This window comes from Melitaea cinxia, chromosome 4, assembly GCF_905220565.1.
Source record: "Melitaea cinxia chromosome 4, ilMelCinx1.1, whole genome shotgun sequence".
Classification (NCBI taxonomy): Eukaryota; Metazoa; Arthropoda; class Insecta; order Lepidoptera; family Nymphalidae; genus Melitaea; species Melitaea cinxia.
In genome coordinates, this window is record NC_059397.1 from 12,892,285 (window position 1) to 12,916,348 (window position 24,064).

At 34.9% G+C, this 24,064-nt stretch overlaps 1 protein-coding gene across 1 annotated transcript in view; it reads right to left on the minus strand.

Annotated features, from left to right (window-relative positions):
• Positions 1 to 254: 254 nt before the first annotated feature.
• The window catches only part of LOC123670229 (probable phosphorylase b kinase regulatory subunit alpha), a 28,903-nt gene continuing 5,093 nt past the window's right edge, over positions 255 to 24,064 (minus strand). Inside the window, exons 7-18 of the mRNA XM_045603738.1 lie at positions 23,470 to 23,634; positions 22,710 to 22,842; positions 22,206 to 22,288; positions 21,052 to 21,225; positions 20,253 to 20,509; positions 17,488 to 17,616; positions 16,785 to 16,923; positions 9,316 to 9,417; positions 7,972 to 8,087; positions 6,445 to 6,702; positions 5,447 to 5,785; positions 255 to 435 (exon numbers count right to left, since the gene is read on the minus strand). Of these exons, the coding sequence (XP_045459694.1) occupies positions 5,480 to 5,785; positions 6,445 to 6,702; positions 7,972 to 8,087; positions 9,316 to 9,417; positions 16,785 to 16,923; positions 17,488 to 17,616; positions 20,253 to 20,509; positions 21,052 to 21,225; positions 22,206 to 22,288; positions 22,710 to 22,842; positions 23,470 to 23,634 (1,862 nt within the window). The 3' untranslated portion in view covers positions 255 to 435; positions 5,447 to 5,479. The remainder of the gene's footprint in view (positions 436 to 5,446; positions 5,786 to 6,444; positions 6,703 to 7,971; positions 8,088 to 9,315; positions 9,418 to 16,784; positions 16,924 to 17,487; positions 17,617 to 20,252; positions 20,510 to 21,051; positions 21,226 to 22,205; positions 22,289 to 22,709; positions 22,843 to 23,469; positions 23,635 to 24,064) is intronic.

The following is a 24,064-nucleotide window of genomic DNA, read 5'->3' on the forward strand; positions in this document are numbered from 1 at the left end:
ATAGACTATAATTATGTACGTACATTTAAAAATAAGTTAACTTAGTCCACGCATTGTTAGTATCGGGTTGGTTCACAATTTTACGATTAGCAAAGTATGGGTTTTCAACTGACAATGTTCAAAATAGTATAATTAAATATATTCTTCACATACTTTTTTTCTTAGTCAATTATGTATATGATAAAATTTTTACGATCTAAATTTTAACAAATAATTATAAAATGGCCGAAAACCATATAAAAAAAAAAAACAAAATATAGATTTTTAATCTAAAGTAATTTTTGTCCTACTCTTGAAAATGAGTACAAAAACGACAAAAGGCTATCTATACTTTCGACTAATAAAATTTACTAAGAGCAGTAGTTAACTTGTAGTCAAGACCGTGATTCAAGAACGTTTTCATCGTGAAACTTCTTAGTCAGAATATGGTATCATCTGTAAAAAAAAAGAATATTATCGCACCCTTAATAAAACAAAGATGTAACTCAAAAATCGCAATTTGTGGGAATTGGCGATTGAAGTTTAGCACTTTTTCCGCATTGTGTTTGATTAAAAATTACCAATTATTTGTAATGCTTTTAATGACTTTTATTATTGATATCAGTAGTTTAAAGTACAGAGATTAATAGAATAATAGAAAAACAACTGTGTTAAAATCTATAATAGCTGTAAAATGGAGATGAAAAAAAAGTTCCGACTTAAATCTCTTTATGCCAAAAATTACTTAATATTTTAGGTAGTATTTCAAAAAAATTCTCTTTAGTATTAAAACATAACAAAAAGTTTTAAAAATAAATCACAATGTTTCGTTTTATGATTATTTAATTGTAATTATGATGTTGTATGTACTAATGCATCATTTTTTTATAAAACGAAAACTGAAATTTATCACCTTTTTTTTAAATTAAACAAATTTTTATTAATCATCCGATATTTATATATCTCTTTATGGCTACAAATATTGTTTTTTAAACAAAACAAAAACTATACACTATTATAAGAATTAGGTACAATTAGTCTCTAGTACTGTGTGGCTATGGGTACTGTGTGGCTACGGTACCAAAGAATATAGCCACCCCCTCTCTACCCGTGGGTGTCGTAAGAGGCGACTAAGGGATAACACAGTTCCACTACCACCTTGAAACTTAAAAAGCCGACCGGTGGCGGGATAACCACCCAACTGCTGGCTTTGAAATACACAGGCCGAAGACGGGCAGCAGCGTCTTCGGTGCGACAAAGCCAGTACTGCGGTCACCAACCTGCCTGCCCAGCGTGGTGACTATGGGCAAAACACATGAGTTCACGCTATTTTTGGCGTAAGCTTGTGGAGGCCTATGTCCAGCAGTGGACTGTATAGGCTGTAATGATGATGATGAGTCTCTAGTAAATATCTCCTAAAATCACAAATAATTACTAACCACAAATAATCTAATATATAAAATTCTCGTGTCGCGGTGTTTGTAGTTAAACTCCTCCGAAACGGCTAGACCGATTCACACGAAATTTTGTGTGCATATCGGGTAGGTCTGAGAATCGAACAACATCTATTTTTCATACCCCTAAGTTATCATATATGGCAAAACAACGTTTGCGGGGTCAGCTAGTAAATAGTATAAAAATCAGCAGTCTCTTCTTTCTTATATTGTCTATCATCTTGTTTTTGCTCATTGTTTGAATTATCATAATTATGATACACATATATCACACTGACCTTTTTTTGGTTGGTGAAACCCTAAGTTAAATACCATCGGAATCAATATTTTCTGCACATTTGAATCGTCTCGCCATAAGACTCGACGAATTCCAACCACCAGAGCAGGTTGGGTTTCGAAATGACTACAACACCGTAGACCACATCCATACTGTTCGACAGATTATTCAAAAGACAGAGACATATAATCAGCCGCTGTGTATGGAATTTGTGGACTGCGAGAAAGCCTTCAACTGTGTCGAGACCTGGGCTGTCCTGGACTCTCTGCAGAGATGTCATATCGACTGGCGATATATCGTGGTACTGAGATGTATGTACGACGCAACGACGATGACCGTTCATGTCCAGGACCAGAGAACAAGACCTATTTCCCTGCGGCGTGGGGTAAGACAGTAAGATGTAATATCACCGAAACTGTTTACCACTGCGCTGGAGGATATCTTTAAGACCTTGAACAAGGCATCAATGTCAACGGTGAATACATCTCACCTTCATTTCGCCGACGATATCGTCATCTTTGCGGACACGTTAGATGAGTTAGGCCAAATGCTAGCTGGTCTAAACGAGTCCTCCCGACGTGTCGTTCTCTGTATGAACTTGGACAAAACGAAAGTTATGTCTAACAACCAAGTCATACCAAGACAGGTATCGGTCGATGGTACCCTTCTCTAAGTTGTTCAGGATTATATTTACTTAGGCCATACTATCCAACTAGGCCGCAACAACTTTGAGAAGGAGGCCGATAGGAGAATTCGGTGGGGCTGGGCGGCATTTGGCAGGCTTCGTCGAGTCTTCACTTCGAAGATTCCGCAATGCTTGAAGACAAAAATCTTCGAGCAATACGTCCTGCCTGTGTTAACATTACCGAGCCGAGACATGGATACTGACGAAGGGACTGGTCCACAAATATAAAGTCCCTCAACGTGCAATGGAACTGGCCATGCTTGGGGTTTCCCTCAAAGATAGGATTAGAAACGAGACTACCGCGAGAGAACGAAAGTAACCGATATAGCCCACAGAATTAGCAAGTTGAAGTGGCAGTGGGCTGGTCATCTGTGGCGCAGGACCGGTGGCTGTTGGAGCAGACGCGTCCTGGAGAAGAGATCGCGTCTTGGCAAACACAGTGTGTGACGTCCTCTGGCCCGTTGGACCGACGATCTACCTAAGATTGCCGGTGTAAGCTGGATGAGGATTGCGGAAAACCGGGATGTCTAGCGCGAACTTGGGGAGGCCTATGTCCAGCAGTGCATTGCAATAGGCTGAACTGACTGACAAATATTTGGTTTATTATTGCAGTCAGAGTCAGAAGAACTTTGATTTTCAAACATAAAATTTATTCTGTTGACAGGCTTATTAAACAACGTATTAAAATCTATACTAATACAGTGCATCGTCGTCACTCAGGTCGACGTCACTTAGATCTGTGTATTATACTGGAGAAATATTGTAACTGGCCACACTATTGTAATTTCGTCGCTCTCTCAGCTGAATTTGCTCATATTTTGCTCAGTATTTTGTGGTGAATTGGTGTAAGACGTCTTTTCTTCACAATCCGTTGTAATGTTTTGTGGGGCAGGGTTTTGGGTAGGCATTGAACTATTGGAGCTTGAAAAACTGGATAAAGATGAGCTAGAAGAGCTTGACGATGATGAGCTAGATGAATCGGAACTAGATTAAGATGATCTTGAAGACGAACTAGAGGACTGTAAATGGCTAGTATTATTTAGGTGTCATTTTTCTCGTCAACTCATAAATGACAGTAAAATATTGAGTCGGTGTCATCATTTTGGTCAGCTCTGCAGTTACATTTTTGGCCTCTGGAGATATATGTATTTTGTTGATTTTCCTCTTCAACCTGCATAACTTCTTTAGTCTAAAATAACAATAATTGATAATACTGTAGTATATTTTAAGGGTGAATAATAATCATAATGATTTAACGTCAAAGTAGCGGGATTGTTGAATGACAATGATCTATTCAGTCGTTTTGCCATAAAAGAGTAACAATCATCCATCCATACGTCATCCTCATAAACTTTCACATTTATTACAGTAATCAGATGAAAAAAAATTATAACTTATTACACTATTATTATATTACTTAAAAAGCCGACCGGTGGCGGGATAACCATCCAACTGCTGGCTTTGAAATACACAGGCCGAAGACGGGCAGCAGCGTCTTCGGAGCGACAAAGCCAGCCCTGCGGTCACCAACCCGCCTGCCCAGCGTGGTGACTATGGGCAAAACACATAAGTTCACGCTATTTTTGGGGAAAGCTTATGGAGGCCTATGTCCAGCAATGGACTGTATAGGTTGTAATGATACACTATTATGTTTATCTTATAACTTTTACGCTCGATACGCTGAAACTTAACAAAAATTGTGAGCTCTAAGACGACTCCGTTTTCAAAACCTATACAAATAAGCACAACAGTTACAAGTTATTCTTAACTTTTACACGAAAAGGGAATTAATGTTGAAAGTTTTTACTTATCTTTCGTCATTCTAAATAATAAAAAGAAGTAAACAAAAGAGACTTTTATAAATAGCCTTATTTATTACAATAAAGTGATACTTAACCAATTACTCCAACAACTAAGGCATATATTTCAATATAAAACTGAAGTATTAGGCGTTAACTTTGTAAAATTTATCAATTTTTAAAACAAAACCGAAGTAAATCCAAATGTTACACATCATTATCAAATACGTTTTCTGAGAGAATGAAGTATAACAAAAATCATCTTTTTATTTTAAATCCCTTTTAATCTAATATCGAATTATTTGATGTTACTCAAAACGGCAGCACTTTAATCTCCGCTCATTGCCGGTGCATCTCTGAATCACGCCACTTTATAAGAACTGATTTGTCAGTTCCAGTTCATAGAAAAGAGAGCAACAGTCGCGTATCTCTCTGTATCTTATAGTTAAAACGCCGGAGTCGAAGTCTACCTATTCTTTACGCGACGAAGACGGGTTTTCTTGTAAAATCTCCAAATCCACAAATTTTGAGTTACATCTTTGTTTTATTAAAGGTGCGTTATGAGCTAAGCATATCACAGTGATGTAACATGTTGAAATAAGCTTTAATCCTTCCTAAGAAAAGTACACACATGTTTAAGCTTTTAAAAGGGCAAAACACATGTAGTATGAGAGTATGTAATTTATGAAGACATTTAGATACGTAGCGGTCTGTGTATCAGTCGCTAGTGACTATTAACATCGTCGGAACTGCAAATTCGCATTTTTTTGTTTATTTCATAACACGTTCCCAAATAGCCAAGTCTATCATCAGCCGAAGAGAATTTTTTTATTTTATGCATATATTATTTAGTTGTGGTACTTCTGACAAATCAGTACCTATTAGTCTTAACCCGTTAAAAATGTAACAAGTGACTTTTATACATTAAATACTGGCTAGTAATAATAATAAACATAAATAGGCTGTACAGCATTACTTTAAAATTTCATGATCCTGCTTTAAATAAGTAAAAAGATACACGCAATTTACACTTTGAATCGCTCTCCTGTAAAGTTGCTGTTTTTCACATCCGACGTTTTTAATAGTCATGGGCGAATTCTAAATGTCTCTCAGTCTCTCTAATTGCCGCACGCCGCACGTGCACCTCGTGTAATGTGGCAGACAGTAGACGGTAGACAACTTACGTACCTGATGACGCTGACATATAACTAAGCGCGCCTACGTGATGACACTCACATATAACTAAGCTCACTTACGTTGTGACGCCACACATAAGCAAGGCCAGCTACGAGATGGCGCACTCGACGGGCTCGTGCGCGGGCAGGCGCTCGGCCAGCAGCGCGGCGACGGCCCGCGCCAGGTACGTCATGGTGCCGAAGCGGCCGCTGGGCGCGCTGTCGTACAGCAGCTGGCACACGCCCGCCGCGCCCCCGCACAGCAGGGCGCCGCCCGCCCCGCCCCCGCACAGCAGGGCGCCGCCCGCCCCGCCCCCGCACAGCTGGGCGCCGCCCGCCCCGCCCGCACTCGCCCCCCCGCCCACGCCGCCAGCCGCCTTCGCGCAGCACAGCGTCGCGTCGCCAGCACACCGTGTCTGATATTCCACAGATAAAGCGAAAATTATTATTTTTTTTTTTAGTTTTATTTTGTAATGTTTGATTTTTTTTGTTGAATTGGTGATTGTCAGTCAGTCAGTCAGTCAGTCAGCTCAGCCTATTGCAGTCCACTGCTGGAAATAAGCCTCCCCGAGTTCGCGCCAAACATCCCGGTTTTCCGCAATCCTCATCCAGCCTACACCGGCAATCTTACGTAGACCGTCGGTCCAACGGGCCGGAGGACGTCCCACTCTGCGTTTGCCAAGACGCGGTCTCCACTCCAGGACCCATCTGCTCCAACGACAATAGGTCCTGCGACACAGATGGCCAGCCCATTTGGTGATTGAGCGATGTTTTATTTTCTTTGTTATACCCGTCTACAATTAATGTGTGTAGCTAAATAAAAATCAATATTGTAAATGAATTTTTTTTTATACTCAAGATTTGAGAGATGACACCTAATACTCAATTTTTTTTTATTTGTGTTAACTTTGCGTACTTGATGTTAGCTGTTTATCCCATGGCTTTGGCTATTGCTCTGTATTCGACTGCCAAAGTCAATACCGTTAGGCTTTCAATGAGAATTTACCGTTATCATATGAAAAAAACTATTCATAGAATAAAAATAGGAAACACAGAATTATATATAAAAACTGACCTGATCCTCCAAAAATATTTGGTTAGCTTTGTGCACTAGATGTTCGACGGTTATCATTCCTCCCAAATTGTTCACGGCTTTGTATTCGACGACCAACGTTATGACCATGAGGGCTTCAACAACTAATTGACGATATTCAGGTTGAGGTATCGAGTTCAATACTGTTTCGACTGCTAGCGCGAATTTTAGCTCGCCTGACGTCATCTCTTGGGTCAAATTCGGCTGTAGCACTTTGCCCTGGATTACTAGGCCTTGACACTGAAAAATATTGGCATTTATAAAGCTTAATTGATGGGAAAAATACTTAAATTGAATTAGTCAGTGATTTGTTAATTTAAAACTGTTTGTCAAGGGTTCAGAACTATCCATCGACATCTTTGTAGTTAAACTTCAATAGACGCATGAGGGGTATAATTTTTACGGATCAAACGCGTCACGGCGCCGCGTCATGAATCACGAATTTTTTAAACGTCCATACCACGTCGGGCGCGGTCAGTACTTGGATGGGTGACCGCCTGGGAACACCGCACATTTCAATTAGTTTCTGTGTGTTTTCTAATTTCTTACATTTCACATATGGTAAATTTAAAAATAAATAGGAAGCTATAATTTGAACTGTTTACGGAAACTGCCGTGATATTTTGAATTTCTTTTGATTAAAATAAAAAATATTGTTTTTGGTAGGTAAAGCCACCTAGCCTGTACTATGAATACTACAAAGGTAGTTAGTGATATTATATCGATAGTATTAGATTGCAATCTAACTAGATAACGCTAAAATCAAATATTTATAAAATGCCGTTAAAAGAATTTTGACAATACTTATAATTTATTCTCATAAAAAAATTATAGATTACATTATGAAACTCAATTTTTTATTAGAATAGATACTTAGAGTAAAGCGTATTAAAGAAATTGGAGATACGAAATGTAGGCTAGTTAATGATAGATGGCAGTAAATAGTTCGTACAATTTTTTTTGAATTCGTTTTTTTTTTTTTAATTTGTTTGCCAAAAAAGTTTCACTTCTGACATGTGTACTTTGTACGCAAGCAATTTTTTGCCACACGCCTGTGTTACATATTAAGCTATTTTTTGCTGATTAAATAATTAAATTTTTGTTTAAATGTGTGTGTTTGAGGCTCCACGGTGGCTGACCATTTGAAGCTATTACATGGAAACTCCAAGACCAAAGATAATAATCGTACATCTACGATTGCCATTTCAAAGATAATTTCCCATATCGTGCCTTACTTATTCTATGACATTCATGCATATATTATGTCGTACTGTATGTAGTGTCGTGTGGCGTAGCCACAGCTTATCATAAATTTGGAATGTTATACTGATTGTGATATTAAGCATTGATATTTAATACAGTTTAACTCATTTATATCGTCATAGCAATCTGTTTTTTTTTTCACTTTTTAATCAATGCAACATCGGACCTTAGCATTGAAAAGCTTATTTATTAATCGCATTACTAGCAGAGCATTTTTCTCAGACAAGGGTTTAATAGGTACAATACCTTCTCCAAAACAGCCCATACACGCTGATAGAAATCTCTCGGGACGCGGTTCAGAGCTCCGTCGAGTCGTCTGCGTCTCAACCACTGACCCTGCCTGTCCGGTTCGGTTATTGGGGCTGGGGATAGTATGAGAATTGATTATTGGAATTATATTAATTACAGGGATTTTATTAAGGGAACTTTAAAAGCAAAACAGCAAGGCTTTAAAGTCTAAGTATTATAGATATACTTGATTGAAATATGTATCTTAAAGGAATATACTTATTGAGATTATTATAAACAATAGTCGAATTTAATAAGATTATACTCACACACAATAAGAATTCATCCGATCCATTTGTTTTCATTTGTGATAATTATTGGAAATAAACCAAAATTTAATTCTATAAAAAGTACGGTTTCTGGTTCTTTTTATTTCTCGAGGAATGAGAACTCTTTACCAGGAATTCTCAAGTTTTGCGATTATCTCGAGAAACTTTAGTTTTTTTATCAGTACATGATGTTATTTTCAAATTTTTGATTTATTACTCATAACACTAGTGGATCAGAACAACTAAACCAAATGGTCACATGTACGAATATTTCGATAACTATTAAAACTTCATTAACAGAATAAACCTTTGCATGTCAATTTAAACTTAAAATGCCTTTTTATACATATATAAACTATTAATGTTAATAACATCTCCGTCTTTGATTAAACAAAACACGAATAATCATAATGAACTTTCAATATAGAGCAAAGCATATTATGTCAACTAAAACTAACATTGTTGATAAGTTTTGTTTTAGTTGGTAAACTATGACTTGAAAAATAATCAACACAGAAATCAAATTTCATTACAACGTTTTTTCCTTAAAAATAGGTTTTCAGAGATACAAGAGCAATAACAGCATCACCTGATAGGCGGTTTTTTCTCGAGGCATCGAGTTTTTTTTTCCTTTTTAGATTAATGACAAATTTCTCGAGAATTCTTGAGCAGAAACTATATTTTATATATAAAATTCTCGTATCACAATGTTAGTTACAATACGCCCCCGAAACGGCTGGACAGAAACAGGTCTGAAAATCGACTAACATCTAGTTTTCATACCCCTAAGTTGGGGGAGGGGGGGTTAATGAGTTAATAACATATATGGCAAAACAACATTTGCGGGGTAGGTACATATACTATTTTTCTCTTAAGCTGTCCATACTTTAATGGATGCTGACCTTGATCTGATCATATCTATCTTTACTCTTCATATTTAAGTAAAGTTTACTTTTTGTTTTAATAGCAATATGATTTTTTTACTTACTACAATGTCACAAAATATATTTTTTATACATAAAAACTCTATTACCTTCATCGGTGCCCTGAACTCCTTGACCTTCCAACAAAATTTGAGATTTCTTCGTGTATCGATTTGATTTGTTGCTTACAATTGAAAAGTTGCCTCTGCCGACTGTGAACATATTTCATTTTTTATTAATAATAATGTAACAAATGTTAATTTTACTATACAGTCTGCGAAAAAACTTTAGCACACTACACATTTTACATTACAAAGAACTCTTTATAAGAATATTTTTTTATCTTTTTGACTTTACTTTTAAAGACTGTTTGTTAATTATTTATTTAAGTCAAGGTATTCAGGCTAAGATTAGAAAGAGACTGCTATTAAATACCTATCTAACCTGATGGATATCCATCAGTATTTATTTTATTTTTTATGCCTAAGTGTGATATAGTTTACTCGCGCTGTTCATGCGGTATGATCTTACTCGGCACCTTTAGGTAAATAATAGCCTGTCTCTTTCTAATCTTTGCGTGAATGCCTTGACTAACAATCTTTAAAAGTATACACAAAAATTTAAAAAATATTCCTATTAAGAGTTGTAATGAAAAATGTGTAGTGTGCTTAAGTTTTGTCGCCGATTGTAATAGACAATATTTTTTTTTATTTTTATTATCGATTAAACATTTTGGTCATAAAATTCAATTAGACAAAGGAAAGGGAATTAATAAACAACAATCATCTAACTATGCTTATTTTATTTTATTGTTCTTGGTTTCCGCACAAAATTAATATTTATGTAAAACGAATGTAAGATGATGCAGGATACTTAAAATAATAAAATTAATTTTTGTTATGAGTGCCGCCATATATACGTTTATGTGTGAAATTATAATGGAAAACAAAATACTTTAAATATCAACAAATAAAATAATGATAATTATGACTGTTAATTGGGAACAGATTTTAAAATCTACAACTTATAATATATAATATTTTTACAAATTCACAAAGTGAACGATTTTACGGAGGAGTGGTTAATATATGAAATTACTTTTAGAACAAAATAGGTAGAATAGATCAAAATTATTTTACTCAATACTATATATGTAATTTACATTTAAGTTTATAAAATGTATAATTTTTATTAACTGTTACCATATTGTTAGTAAAATTTCAAACGTTTTTTTTTAAACAGCCAGTCATACAAAATGCCAGCAACATTAAAATAAAGGGACGTTCACAGGGCAATCAAAACAAAACATAAGCACAGTCCACACTGCATGAATAACTCGCCTTTACTTTTATTGAACTTTTCCTTAATGTCAAAAAGTGAGTTGGCTGCAAAGAAACATATTCTAACGCTAATAAGAGATTCAATAAACTGATTTCAAGGTGAGTTAAAAAAAATTAAAGAAGAAATATAATCTTTGTATTTATTATGAAATTTATGTAATATTTAATGTGTGCTGTTGAAGATGGAATTGGTATTAGAATCATATAGCTTCGAAGATAGTAAATAAACAGTATCTATAAGAGAGAAAAAAATACTACTTAAATCTATCTAGACTATAGGCAACACACATGAGTTCACGCCATTTTTGGTGCGAACTTGTTGAGGCCTATGTCCAGCAGTGGACTGCAATAGGCTGAAATCTAGCTACGTAGTTCAACATTATGGTTCGACAAACTAGATTTTACGAAAGTGTATTAACACTATTCTCAGCGATATAAATATTATATTAAGCTTTTAGTTGTCATATGAGATTATACGAAATAAATGTTTTAAGGTTAAACAAGTCGCTCGTCTTTCCATACAAACGTATAACAGTAACTACTACAATGTTCGACGTTGACCATTCAAAATTAAGGATAATATCAATTGATCTCGTCATTATCTATGTATGTATGTACTCAAAACCGTAAAAAAAGTGTACATTTAAAAAATACAAGCTTCTAAACTTTCGTATTTCAACACTGATTTTAGCCCAACTTTGGGCGAAAATAAATAGTATACGGAGAAAGAAAACTCTAAAATAAAGCCCATACCGATATAGTTTAGTTATTCAAAAGCGGAAATAAATTTATTTCGAAAAGATACATTTAGTAGTTTTTCTATAATAACCGTTATGCTAAAAGTCTATTCACATTTTTTTACGCGGTCGTTTTAGTTATGAATCTATGTGCCTTTCAACCTACGCGCGGGGAGTGGGAGGGAAGGCAAGCGCCGCGCCATCCGCGCGCGCGGCTTTACATTATTATTAAACAATGTCTTGTTCTGCTGCCTGTCTTATTATTACTTTGAATTCCCATTTTGGGTGAAACATACGTTGCGTTTGAATTTTGACTTTGTCTCGCTAATCGCTATTATTAGTACAGTGAAGGGAAGTGACTTGTATATTGTTTCTCTATAAAACAATCAATAATAATAATAATTATTATTATTATTATAATAAATTCTTTATTTGACCAAATACTGTACAATTTTATAATCCACCAAACTGCGTGACAGATTATCGGCGGAATTAATGCTTGTCAATCATTGATCTATAGTTTTTAACCGACTTCCAAAAAAGGAGGAGGTTCTCAATTCGACTGTATTTTTTTTTATGTATTTTACATCAGAACTTTTGACCGGGTGGACCGATTTCGACAATTTTTTTTTAATCGAAAGGTGGTGTGTGTCAATTGGTCCCATTTAAATTTATTTGAGATCTAACAACTTCTTTTCGAGTTATATCTAATAATGCGTTTTTACTTGATGCTTTTTTCGTCGACCTACGTTGTATTATACCGCATAACTTTCTACTGAATGTACCGATTTTGATAATTCTTTTTTTGTTGGAAAGGGAATATCCTTAGTTTGGTACCATGGTAAGGAAACCAGGATCTGATGATGGGATCCCAGAGAAACCGAGGGAAACTCTCAAAAATCCGCATAACTTTTTACTGGGTGTACCGATTTTGATAATTTTTAATTTAATCGAAAGCTGATGTTTATCATGTGGTCACATATAAATTTTATCGAGATCTGATAACTTCTTTTTGAGTAATCTTTGATAACGCGTAGTTACTTGACTATTTTTTCATCGATCTACGTTGTATTACTACGATGTAATTGAAGTCGGTTTTTTTTTCGTTTGCGAGCAAACACAATTATTTACATATCAATGTTGTCAATAAGTAAAGTACCTTTTCTAGTCGTTTAGTAAGTTCTTAGTAACCTGCCAGCAACATTTTACACAATAACTAAATAAGTTTAAAAGACTCGCAAATTTTTATGAATTCTGTGAACATAGCCTCGAATGCGAATCTGATATAGGTATACGCTGACAATTGGTGGTCCTTGCTAAACCGTTCACAATATTTTTTTGACAAGAAATAGGCAACAGTCGCGTCGTTGTCGTGTCTCGCGGCAGTCGGTACATCAAAGGTAGACAGACGTATTTACGTAAACATGAATGCTCTTATTCATTGCAGCGGTTGTTCGTGTTAGCGCAAAATTTATAAGTAGTGTGAAAAATATTTTGTGTTTTTTATTATTATTGCGTTTTACAAGGAAATAAACTAGAAAGTAATCTGAAGTTAATTATTCTAAAAACTATATTTATTAGTTATACTATTTACCTAAATGATATCTTTGGGGCACTTGGGAGCAAGAGATTTAGGGTTTTATATAAATCATCGCTTTCCCTAATACTACGAAAAAAAAAACAATTTAATCGAAAATTTGTTTTTATCGTGATTTATAGAAAATAGTTTACAATTGCAGTAAATTCCCTTTCCCTTTAGTTGTACCTAATTTGTAACCCTTGTAGAATCCTGTAGACAATGCGTACCTACCACAGCGTACCTATGTAGCTTTAATTTATTTACTAGCTACTTACATCTGACAACCTCCGTAGCGCGGTGGCTAAGTCGCCAGCTGAGGGACTCGTGAAGCCACAGGTTCGATCCCGCACGGCGCAACAAAAAAAATTTAGGCTAAAAACTTTAGATTATGGACCGTCGATTTATGGGGATTTGTGAGCATAATCCAAAGTTTAACCAGTATGTATATTCCGAGTCTAGGTGTGTATGTATTTATGTATGAATATTCTAGGATCACCCCTAGTTCACTAGGTACATGGTAACATAACACAAGCCTTTGCTTTTAGTTAGTGTGATTGTTTGGGGAGGTTATTCTTTATTTTAGTATAGTTAGTAGTCTCACTACTTCCGAAAATTTTGACACTTTGAGGCTAAATGAAGCACAGGAATATCTTCATAATATTATACTATACTTGGTACAAGTATAGCATAATATCAGTAGTTCGGCTGGAACTGAAATCTCGAAATCTACCTATCAGATCTGACAAATACAATACCTACAATACAATTAATCTTTATTGCAAACTAAGTAAAACAGATAATACACAGGACAGGATAAGACCAATAAAGATAAATAATACTAATACAGATTACGTTGTACAAAAATTATTTCCTTTGTTTTTTCCTACTCCTCAAATCCTATAAATCAACTTCAACTATCACCAATTAGTAGGTAAGTAATATTTTATACATTACTAGCCCGCCCCGGCTTCGCACGGGTGCAATGCTGATACTAAATGTACTACAGAATGTCTTTGCTATTGTTTTTATTATTACTTATTTAGGAACGCGCCGCCGGCTGTCCGGCCGTAGTACCGCCGCAACCGTTATGTCCTTGCAATTTAAATTTGTAATATCTTCGAAAATATTCATTTAAATTACATGCCGTAAAGAGCTATATTGATCTATATTAAATGCACAGTGTATTGAAGATACTTAATGGGACAAGAATTAATGCTGTATTGCTTAAAATAGCTTCGTAAATAAGACATTATTTCTCGTAAAAAGTAAAGGATAAAAAATGGTTTATTGTGGGTTATCCCTAAGAGCTATACATATACCATCGCGGACTTTTTTGTAGATCTTTTTAAGATCTACAATACTGTAGTACAATATTTTGATCCATCTCGTAGGGTTCTTCAGCCAGCGCGAGCGTTTGCAATGTAAGCGCAAAAAAATGTGTTTATTAACGACATAACATTAGAAACCTCTAAAATTATCAGTGTATCTCTACTATATTATGCATGTATTATACATATAAACCATCCTCTTGAACCATCCTATGTAGTAAATCGCATCAAAATCCGTTGCGTAGTTTTAAAGATCTAAGTATACATAGGGACAAACAGAGAGCGCGAAGCGACTTTGTTGTATACTGTGAAAGTGATAGCTCATATCTCAAAAATATCTTGAAAAGAAATAGGTAAGTAAGTAATCTAAATAATTGTGTTTGCTCGCAAACGAAAAAAAAAACCGACTTCAATTACATCGACGAGTAATACAACGTAGATCGACGAAAAAATAGTCAAGTAACTACGCGTTATCAAAGATTACTCAAAAAGTAGTTATCAGATCTCGATAAAATTTATATGTGACCACATGATAAACATCAGCTTTCGATTAAATCAAAAATTATCAAAATCGGTATACCCAGTAAAAAGTTATTGCGGATTTTCGAGAGTTTCCCTCGATATCTCTGGGATCCCATCATCAGATCCTGGTTTCCTTATCATGATACCAAAATAGGGATATCTCCTTTCCAACAAAAAAAGAATTATCACAATCGATACATCTAGTAGAAAGTTATGCGGTATAATACAACGTAGGTCGACGAAAAAAGCGTCAAGTAAAAACGCATTATTAGATATAACTCGAAAAGTAGTTGTTAGATCTCAAATAAATTTAAATGGGACCAATTGGCACACACCACCTTTCGATTAAAACATAATTTGTCAAAATCGGTCCACCCGGTCAAAAGTTCTGATGTAACATACATAAAAAAAAAAAAATACAGTCGAATTGAGAACCTCCTCCTTTTTGGAAGTCGGTTAAAAATGAGCCGCGCCGATGCCGACGCGCGCTTTATACCTACATATAGGTATCTACCTACCGTTGCGCCCCAAATTATTTATTTTATGTTTTTTATTTTATTGTCATTGGTGTTCAAAAAATAAAATAAAAAAAAAACATCTAAAGTAAGCAGTCTTGTTATAGGTTACCATGTAGTGATTTAATGCTAATAATGTGACTGGTTGTTTGATGTTTTTTGAGATTGAATTGAGATTATTTCAGTAATGTTATTATTAGGTATTGATTATTTATTTCTCTATGATAATACGTACTAATTTATTTCATTTCATTTATTTATATTATGATATCTTTATATAAATAAAAATGAAATGCCAAAATGTATGTACACGCAATTTTTTTTTCACTTATATACTAATAATAATAAAAAATCTACATATTAACTCCCAGATGGATCCCAGATGGGATTCCCAGACTCGGAACTCACGAGACTCATAGTGGTGGCGGTTTAGCCACAGCGCTACGGAGGTCGTCAATGAGATCGTAAACGCATTTGCTAGCTTGTCACATGCACGCGCGCGATATTTTCTCACTGCTCTTCTCGGAGTCTTTCCCGTTCGCACACTATGTCAGGTGAAATAGCATTCATTTAGGCCTCGCCTACCAACGAGTTCGCGCCGTCGACTTGTTGACCCTTAACTATATTTATTTGACCGTCATACCGTTTATTCCTGTGACAAGGGTGACAAACAATCAGACAGTCCACCTGATGTATAGGCGATTATCGTTACCTATAGACATCTGCAACACCAGGAGCATCGCAAGCGCATTGCCGACCCTACTCCTGACCCTCCCGAGAACTTCTGCCCACCTCACTCACCACAGGAATATAACACTGCTTATGAGCAGTGTTATTGAGCTTTGGTCTATAGCTATGGAAAAAAGGCACTTCCCCGAAAGAATTGTTCCAGATTTTAGGCACGATATATTGATGCACTACCTTATTTAATAAATGCCAATTAGAAGAGAATAGTAAATATCATGTAGAATCTCAAACATTTTGTCATAACATTTAGTAGTAGTCAATTATTCGCCACTACACTATTAGTGGTCGTCCATTTGACACATATCGAGAACACATTTTAACTTTTAACCAAATAATATGAAACGAATGTTAGACTCGATGTGTGGATACATTCCTATTTGAATCGATTGAATTATATTACAACACGTAACCTATTATTTGAGTGTTTTATTTAGACTGTACTTCATGTAAGACTCCTAACTGCAGTTTCTATTTCGTGTCCTATACCCAAAGGTTGTCTGGAAGAGATCGCTCTTTCAGCGATAAGACCGCCTTTGTACATCTTTCGTTTTATGTTTTTTTTTTCTCTGATGTTTCTTTTAATGGTGTACAATAAAGAGTATTATTATTAATATTATTAAGACATGGCTTAAGCTATTATGACCCATCAATCTACATTCTGAGTCAGTGGTAGTTTCACATCAGCAATATCGAATTTATTAAAGACCCATATAATTATAGTTTATAAAATTAAGATTCGAAGGTGCTTTTCAAGCCTACTTCAATAATAAAAAATTGGATTTATTATAAAAGTTAATGAAGTAAGTCTCACCGCTATTGATGGCGAATTCCTTGCCGCTAAGAATGTGGTACAGAAGATTCTTCATTTCAAATGGGGACAAATTGAGCAAATGTTCGGACGCCTCCTCACCGTCGCAAGATAGGGTTCGTGATAGTTCAGTCGCCATTACCTATTAAAGATATAATAAAATACGAATATTATATAGATACAGCTGCGTCTTCGGTGCGCTAAAGCCAGCCCTACGGTCACCAACCCGCCTGCCCAGCGTGGCGACTATGGGCAAAACACATGAGTTTGCGCCATTGTTGGCGCGAACATGTGGAGGCCTATGTCTAGCAGTGGACTGCGATAGGTTGATGTGATGATGTGGTGATTAGATAGATGTGTTTGCTCACAAACGAAAAAACAAAACGACTTCATTTTATATCGACACAGTGTGTAGTGACTCTTTGGCGCTTTCTGTTCAGAGGGCTGTAGATTCGATTCCCACCTCAAGTGTGGGTGTAATTATATATATTTATTTATATATTATGTATTATTTGTATGTATTTTTCGAATATATATATATATATATATATATATATATATATACCTCTTCCAGTCGGCTGCACAACAAGCATTAAGTTGTTGCTTATCTTAGGAACAGAGCCATGAAAAAATAACCGATATATTAAAGAAAACAAAATATGGCAGATCCGGTGGTCTGCTAGTAATAATATAAAGTTAGCCTTACTTGTATTATAAGTCCGACTCTAAGACGAAGCATTTCCAAGAATAACTGTGGTTCAGTACGTATGAACATGGCGAGATAAACTAGCAACTCTTGAGTCAACATCGCAGTACTCTCATCATCGCCATACGCCTACAACACAAAAATATTTATATATTAGACCACCAGTAATTTGTATGCGAATAATACATGCTTATTTGCTTAAACTTGGATGAAAATAATACTATCGCTATATAAAAACTTTATAATGTTCAAAATTACTCAATATAATTATGATCAAATCTCAAATCATATCAATAAAAAAAAAATGTAATAATTACAGATATAAACTTTAAAAATTCTTCATGTTGTAAAACATCTATAATATAAAAATGAGTCGCTGAATGTGTTGCTAAGCGCAAAACTCGAGAACGGTTGGACCGATTTCGCTAATTCTTTTTTTTTAATATTCCTTGAAGTACGAGGATGGTTCTTACGGAGAGAAAAATTCTAAAAAAAAATATTTAAATTCCCTGAAAAAGTCTAAAAACAACACTTTTCTATACTCCCATACAAAAGATTTGTGATAATACTTAAAAGTCACTGTTAGGCGATACGAAGTTCGCCGGGTCAGCTAGTTTTTTATAAAGATGTAAGCCATAAAAATGTGGCCGTAAAAGCATTGCGCTTACTATCTATTATATTACAAACATTATGATTGAGTAGTTCTAATCAAAAAAATTAATAATTATAAACACTTTGCACTCAACGGATCCCTCAGTAGGATTTTCTCCTGTGTTGAGGGAAACATACACAAACACAATGTCCAGACCACGACTAATATCTATATGGTCGATACAAATGTCGTGAGCGGGAATCTAACCCGCGACCGCCATCGTAACAGCCAGTGCTATGACCGCTGCGCCAACGCGTCGTCAAACAATCATCAAATAATCATAAAGTCAACATGTAAAATAAATATGTATTTGCATTTAGGGTTTGGAAAATAATTAAAGAAAATTTAATCACTAGCCCTGTTTATGTCACATATCACAATGTCACAATTTAAGCAAAAATAATAAACACTATTTCGAAAGCAAAGCATTTCATATTTACATTGAGAATGTCACATATGTAGTCATATTATGTACTGTATATATAAAAAAAATATGTTCAAAATGAGTAAGGCCTTTCATTTTAATCACCTTAAGCAATATTCATAATATTCATAGTATACATGCAAATTAAGAATTTATTTTTATACAACTAGTTCGGCAAACAAGCATACGGTTCATTACCGAAGCTTATAGACGTCTGCACCACCAGAAACAACACAAGCGTGTTGCCGACCCTACCCGAAACCCCCCCCTCCTCTACCCCTAGATACTACCCCAGTCGGGCTACTCTAGATTTTGAGGAGGAAATTTTCTGCTGTGCCATATCTCAGTTAAGTATTGGAGTATTATTAAACGAGACATTCTTAATAGGTTATAGAGAAAATGTAAATATAATGATTATGATATTTTTTTTACGTCACTAGGTCGGCAAACAAGCGTACGGCTCACATGATGGTAAGCGATTACCGTAGCTTATAGACACCTGCAACACCAGAAGCATCGCAAGCGCGTTGCCGACCCAATCCCTAATCCCCCCAGGAGCTCTGGTCACCTTACTCACCAACAGGAACACAATACTGCTTGAAAACAGTATTATTTTGCTGTAAGGTCGAGGTACTACCCCAATCGGGCCTGCTCCATATTTTGAGCAGGAAATTCCTGCTGTGCCCTACCTCAGTTAATCAGATGATAATTATAATGTTTAATGATATCAGAAATGTTTAAATTGTAATTTTACTAAATATGTCGTATGTTTAATGGTTATAGTATTTAATATGTACCATTATTTATGTGATATATTATGTACAATTGTGTCAATTCTAATATTCAACTAAATTTTTTGTATATGTTTTGCCTAGAAACTTAACATGTTATGTGTTCTTATACACATTTTAATTTATTTTGTTTAGTTTGCGACAGTAAAATTGGTAGTAACATTTTTATGTACCTATATGTTTTATACGAGTACAATTTTTCAGTACATTATTTTCTGTCACGATTCAAATCACAAAAAAGCTTTAAATTAGTATAGCAATTTATTCAAACATATATCAAAACAATAAAACTATATATTATATTTTAATACATATTATATATATATTGTACAAATTTATTTTTATACATATAACCAAAATTATTTTATATACAATACTTTTCGTTTTACAACTCTTTATAAAATGCAGAAACAATAATTTACCTTGTTATGTTTATTTCCATTGTTTTCACGGCGAAAAGACTGCATGTAAAATATGTAATAAAATTAATATTTAAATTTTTTTCATTACATTAAAATTTTTTTTTGCTATAAAATCTTAAATCAAAAATAATAAATACATTATTATCAAAAAATATAAATACATACCAATACAAATTGACAAAATTGTAATTACAAGATTTTTTTTTTAAATAATACTGAGTCAGAACTCCACGTCATATTGATAGCGCGTTCTATGCCTACCCTTTTCAAATATTGTATAGGCCATATAAAGTTTGTCAATGTTTATATGTGTTGTAAATCTTTTTCTTCTTGAGGTTGTGAATTTATTTATTTATTTATATTTAATGATAATTTTTTAAACTATATGTATTTCGTTTAAGTATAAGTTTATGTAGAATGAATATGAACTGAACCTTAATGAAAAATATGAAATAACGAAACGTTATGTCACAAACCACATGTATCAGCTGCCTCAGTTCATTCTCTGGTAAAGGAGCAGTTATAGTGTGTTCGTTGTTCGGTGGCATCCCAACGGTTATCTGTTTCTGTCTTACAAGTAGATCTGTCACCGCTTTAGCTAAGTCTTCGACTCTCTTCCCGAGCATACCAGCGGTGTGTCTTACGAGTCCCCATAGTTTTTGACTGCACGCTTTCTCATAGAGAACTTTAAGAAGATCTTTTACAGTTACGTGCTTGCCGTTTTCTAGCATACCTGAAACAGTAAATGAGATTTTATGTCAGTTATCATACATCTAAGGTAAGCATTACTTAACCAAATTAAATGATTCACATCTCTCTAAACATGACATATGTCAACTGAACGTGTAATGCACATAAACTAGGTACGGTCATACTATTGACAATCTTTTTTCCTTCTGTCGGTGTCCAAGCTTTCGGGCTTCAGTAAGATTATATTATGATTGTCGGTAAGATTCGTGTAACTTCTGGGCGTACGAGTGATTTGAAGGTACGCCCCCTCAGTTTCTGTGGCATCGAACTTTTGTTGTAATAAACTTATATTTGAAGATATAATGTTTAATTTGTTATATTTTTGACTTGTAAATAACAGCACACCATTGAAAGTATAATGATGAAGACGAAGTATGTGCATCAATATCACTGAAAATTAAAGTTCTCTAGAGTCGCAGATGTCCGTGAGAGGCAATAGATATTTAGTAGGTTGTATTATCTGCCCGTTAGCTCCCTCTCCCAGTTCTATAAAAAAAAAAAAAAAAAATACACTGAAAAACTCACCAGTATCATAATCTAGTCCGTGCGTGTCGACCAGGTACTGTAAAATATCTCCTTGCTCGTCGAGGCTCTCAGTTTCTCGTAGCATTGCAATCAGCTCGTCGGTGTCTTGTTCTGCATACACGACACTCTGCGACTCCGACGTCGTTCGATTTCGTACTACCGTCTTTACTGTCACTGAAAATTATATAAAAAAAAAAACAAAAAAAAATCAATTAATCATCGACAATTAAAAAAATAAGAACATCAGCAACGTTGGTAATCGAAAAAATTGTCAATTAAATAATAATATTCTTTATTTTACACCAAAATACAAACAAACATAGTAACGAATTAAAACAAAGATGTACAAGGCGATCTTATCGCTAAAGGCCGATCACTTAAATACGCATTATTAGGGATAGCTCAAAATTTTACTTGTCATATCTCGCTTAATTTAAATGGGAACACATGAGTATCAGAATTCAAATACAAAAAAAAAAAAAAAATCATCAAAACCTGATAAAAATTTATGATGTAACACGTTTAAAAAAAATACATTCGAATTGAGAACATTCTCTTTTTTTGAAGTCGAATAAAAAGGTTATATTAATAATAAGTTAATATTTCAATTATCTTGGCGGACGGTGTTAGGTATGCATTTTTATACGGATGTAACTGTTTATGCGGGATAACAATACGTATATTTTGTTAACTCTTTGGACTTCTGAAACAATTCTTAACTTCAGTCTTTTTGTGTTAAAAATTGTAAAGAACACTTTTGTGGATTAACAATACGATCATTTTACAACAATTTATGAGCCAATTTAGTAATAGTTGACAGGTCTTCATTTAAGTTTTTACAAGAGATTAATAACGCTGTTTTAGCGATAAGGCCGCCTCTTGTGCATCTCTCCTCTTTATTTGCTTTAATGCCTATTTTGGTACACAATTAAGATTATATAAATAAATAAGGATCATAAGTATCTAATGATTAAATATTATACTGTTAAATTATTAAAGTGAAACTTTTATTCTATCGCCCCAAATTTTTTCGTTCATCTACCACATGTCGCATGTCGCAAGTGTTCCGCGGTATTTGTGTGTTTTGATCAGTGTATTCACTAAAGTTTCACTTGCATCGTGTTTTCATAAATCCACACAATTTTTGTACTGACCTTCTTCCTTCGCCGGAGTCGGCGCTTCTTCTTTGTTCACTTCAATAGTCGGCGGTACTCCCAAAGAAGTAGTCGATGTACCCCTACAATAATTAATATTTTAATGTACTATATCTAAGATCCATATACGTTTGGAGTCATCGGTGTTGATAGTGACCATGAAAGCTTAAATTTTGTATCATTTTAAAAATTATTCTGTACTACAATAAAGTCGACATGTACAAAATTTCCTCGGAAAATATTTTTAGGTCCTGTGTAGATGATATTTTATTTATATAGTGATGTTATATTACTCTCACGGTTGAACCAACGTTGATATTAGTAACTACTTTTTCGCTAATAATAATAACAATAATGTTTACAAAAACATATTTCCAGGCTAATAAGTTGTATGTTATTTTACAGTCCATCTAACTTTTAGATAACCTACTGAGAAGTTTAGTTTAAAGATTAAAAACGATTTTTTAATATTAGTACAGATGAACAAAAAAGTAAAGTGAATACTTGGTGAAGGCTCGTTTCTTAGCTTGTTCAGGTGAAGGGCTGCGTCCAAACGTAGAGTCTCCTTCGAGCCAAGAGGGTTTTCTCTCCAGGGGATGTGGCCCGTAGTGTTCACCTTCCATTCCTAGAGTTTCAGCTGTAAATGAAGTTATTTCATATTGTAAAAAAATAATCCAATGTTAATTTAGAAATAATAACCAACGTGTGGCTGTTATTAAAAAATATTAAAATAAAAAAAAATAAAAATTTTATTTTTGCAATAATATTTCGGTCAATACATGGAGTCCAACTAGGGAAATATCTTAACCTTACAGAAGATAACAGCACAGCTAAATAACTCTGCCTGTCTGGGGTAGAATCGGCAAAGCGTTTGCGATACGCCTGATGTTGCACTAAACAGACACAATTGTGTACATTGTCTATGAGGAACCGTAACCGCTTACCATCAGGCGAACCGTGCGCTTGTTTGCTACAGCCGTTTTTTTTGAAATATAAAAATAAAGTTAAGTGATATAATGAACAACCGCTCTGGTGTAGTGGTGCTAGTAGTCGCTTAAAAGAACGACGGTTTACTGGTTTGATTCCCGCTCGGGATGGATATTTTATTTGTACAAATTTTTCTTTCCGGTTTGGACGTCTGTCCTTGTGAGTTTCCCCACCGTGCCTCGTAGAGCACGTCAGATCTTTCTCCTGCATGGATAAAGTGGCCTATGCCCAGTAGTTGGATATTATAGGCTGAATGCGATATAATGAAACCACTCACAGTCAACATTAATGGAGCGTGTCTTCTTAATGGCTCCACGGACGGACATTCGGCGACGTAGAGGTCGGACGCGACCCCCCGCTGGACGGGGCAGCACGCTTAGGCGACTGCTGAATGACCGTAGTAGGTGCTCTTCTAAGTAGCTTTGTACTTGCGGGTTCAGTTCTGGCGGCAAAAAATATAAAATACTAGCTGACCCGGCGAACTTCGTATCGCCTAACAGTGACTTTTAAGTATTATCACAAATCTTTTGTATGGGAGTATAGAAAAGTGTTGTTTTTAGACTTTTTCAGGAAATTAAATTTTTTTTTTTAGAATTTTTCTCTCCGTAAAAACCATCCTCGTACTTCAAGGAATATTTAAAAAAAAAGAATTAGCGAAATCGGTCCAACCGTTCTCGAGTTTTGCGCTTAGCAACACATTCAGCGACTCATTTTTATATTATAGAAGATACGTTAGAGAATGTAACGTTGAGTTGAAAAGTTAAAAAGTGTGCGTGCGTGCGCGTTCGCGTGTGCGTGTGTGTGCGTAACTAGAGGCACAATCGACTACATTGTCTAATTTCCAAATTTAAATTACATAACATCACTGTCAC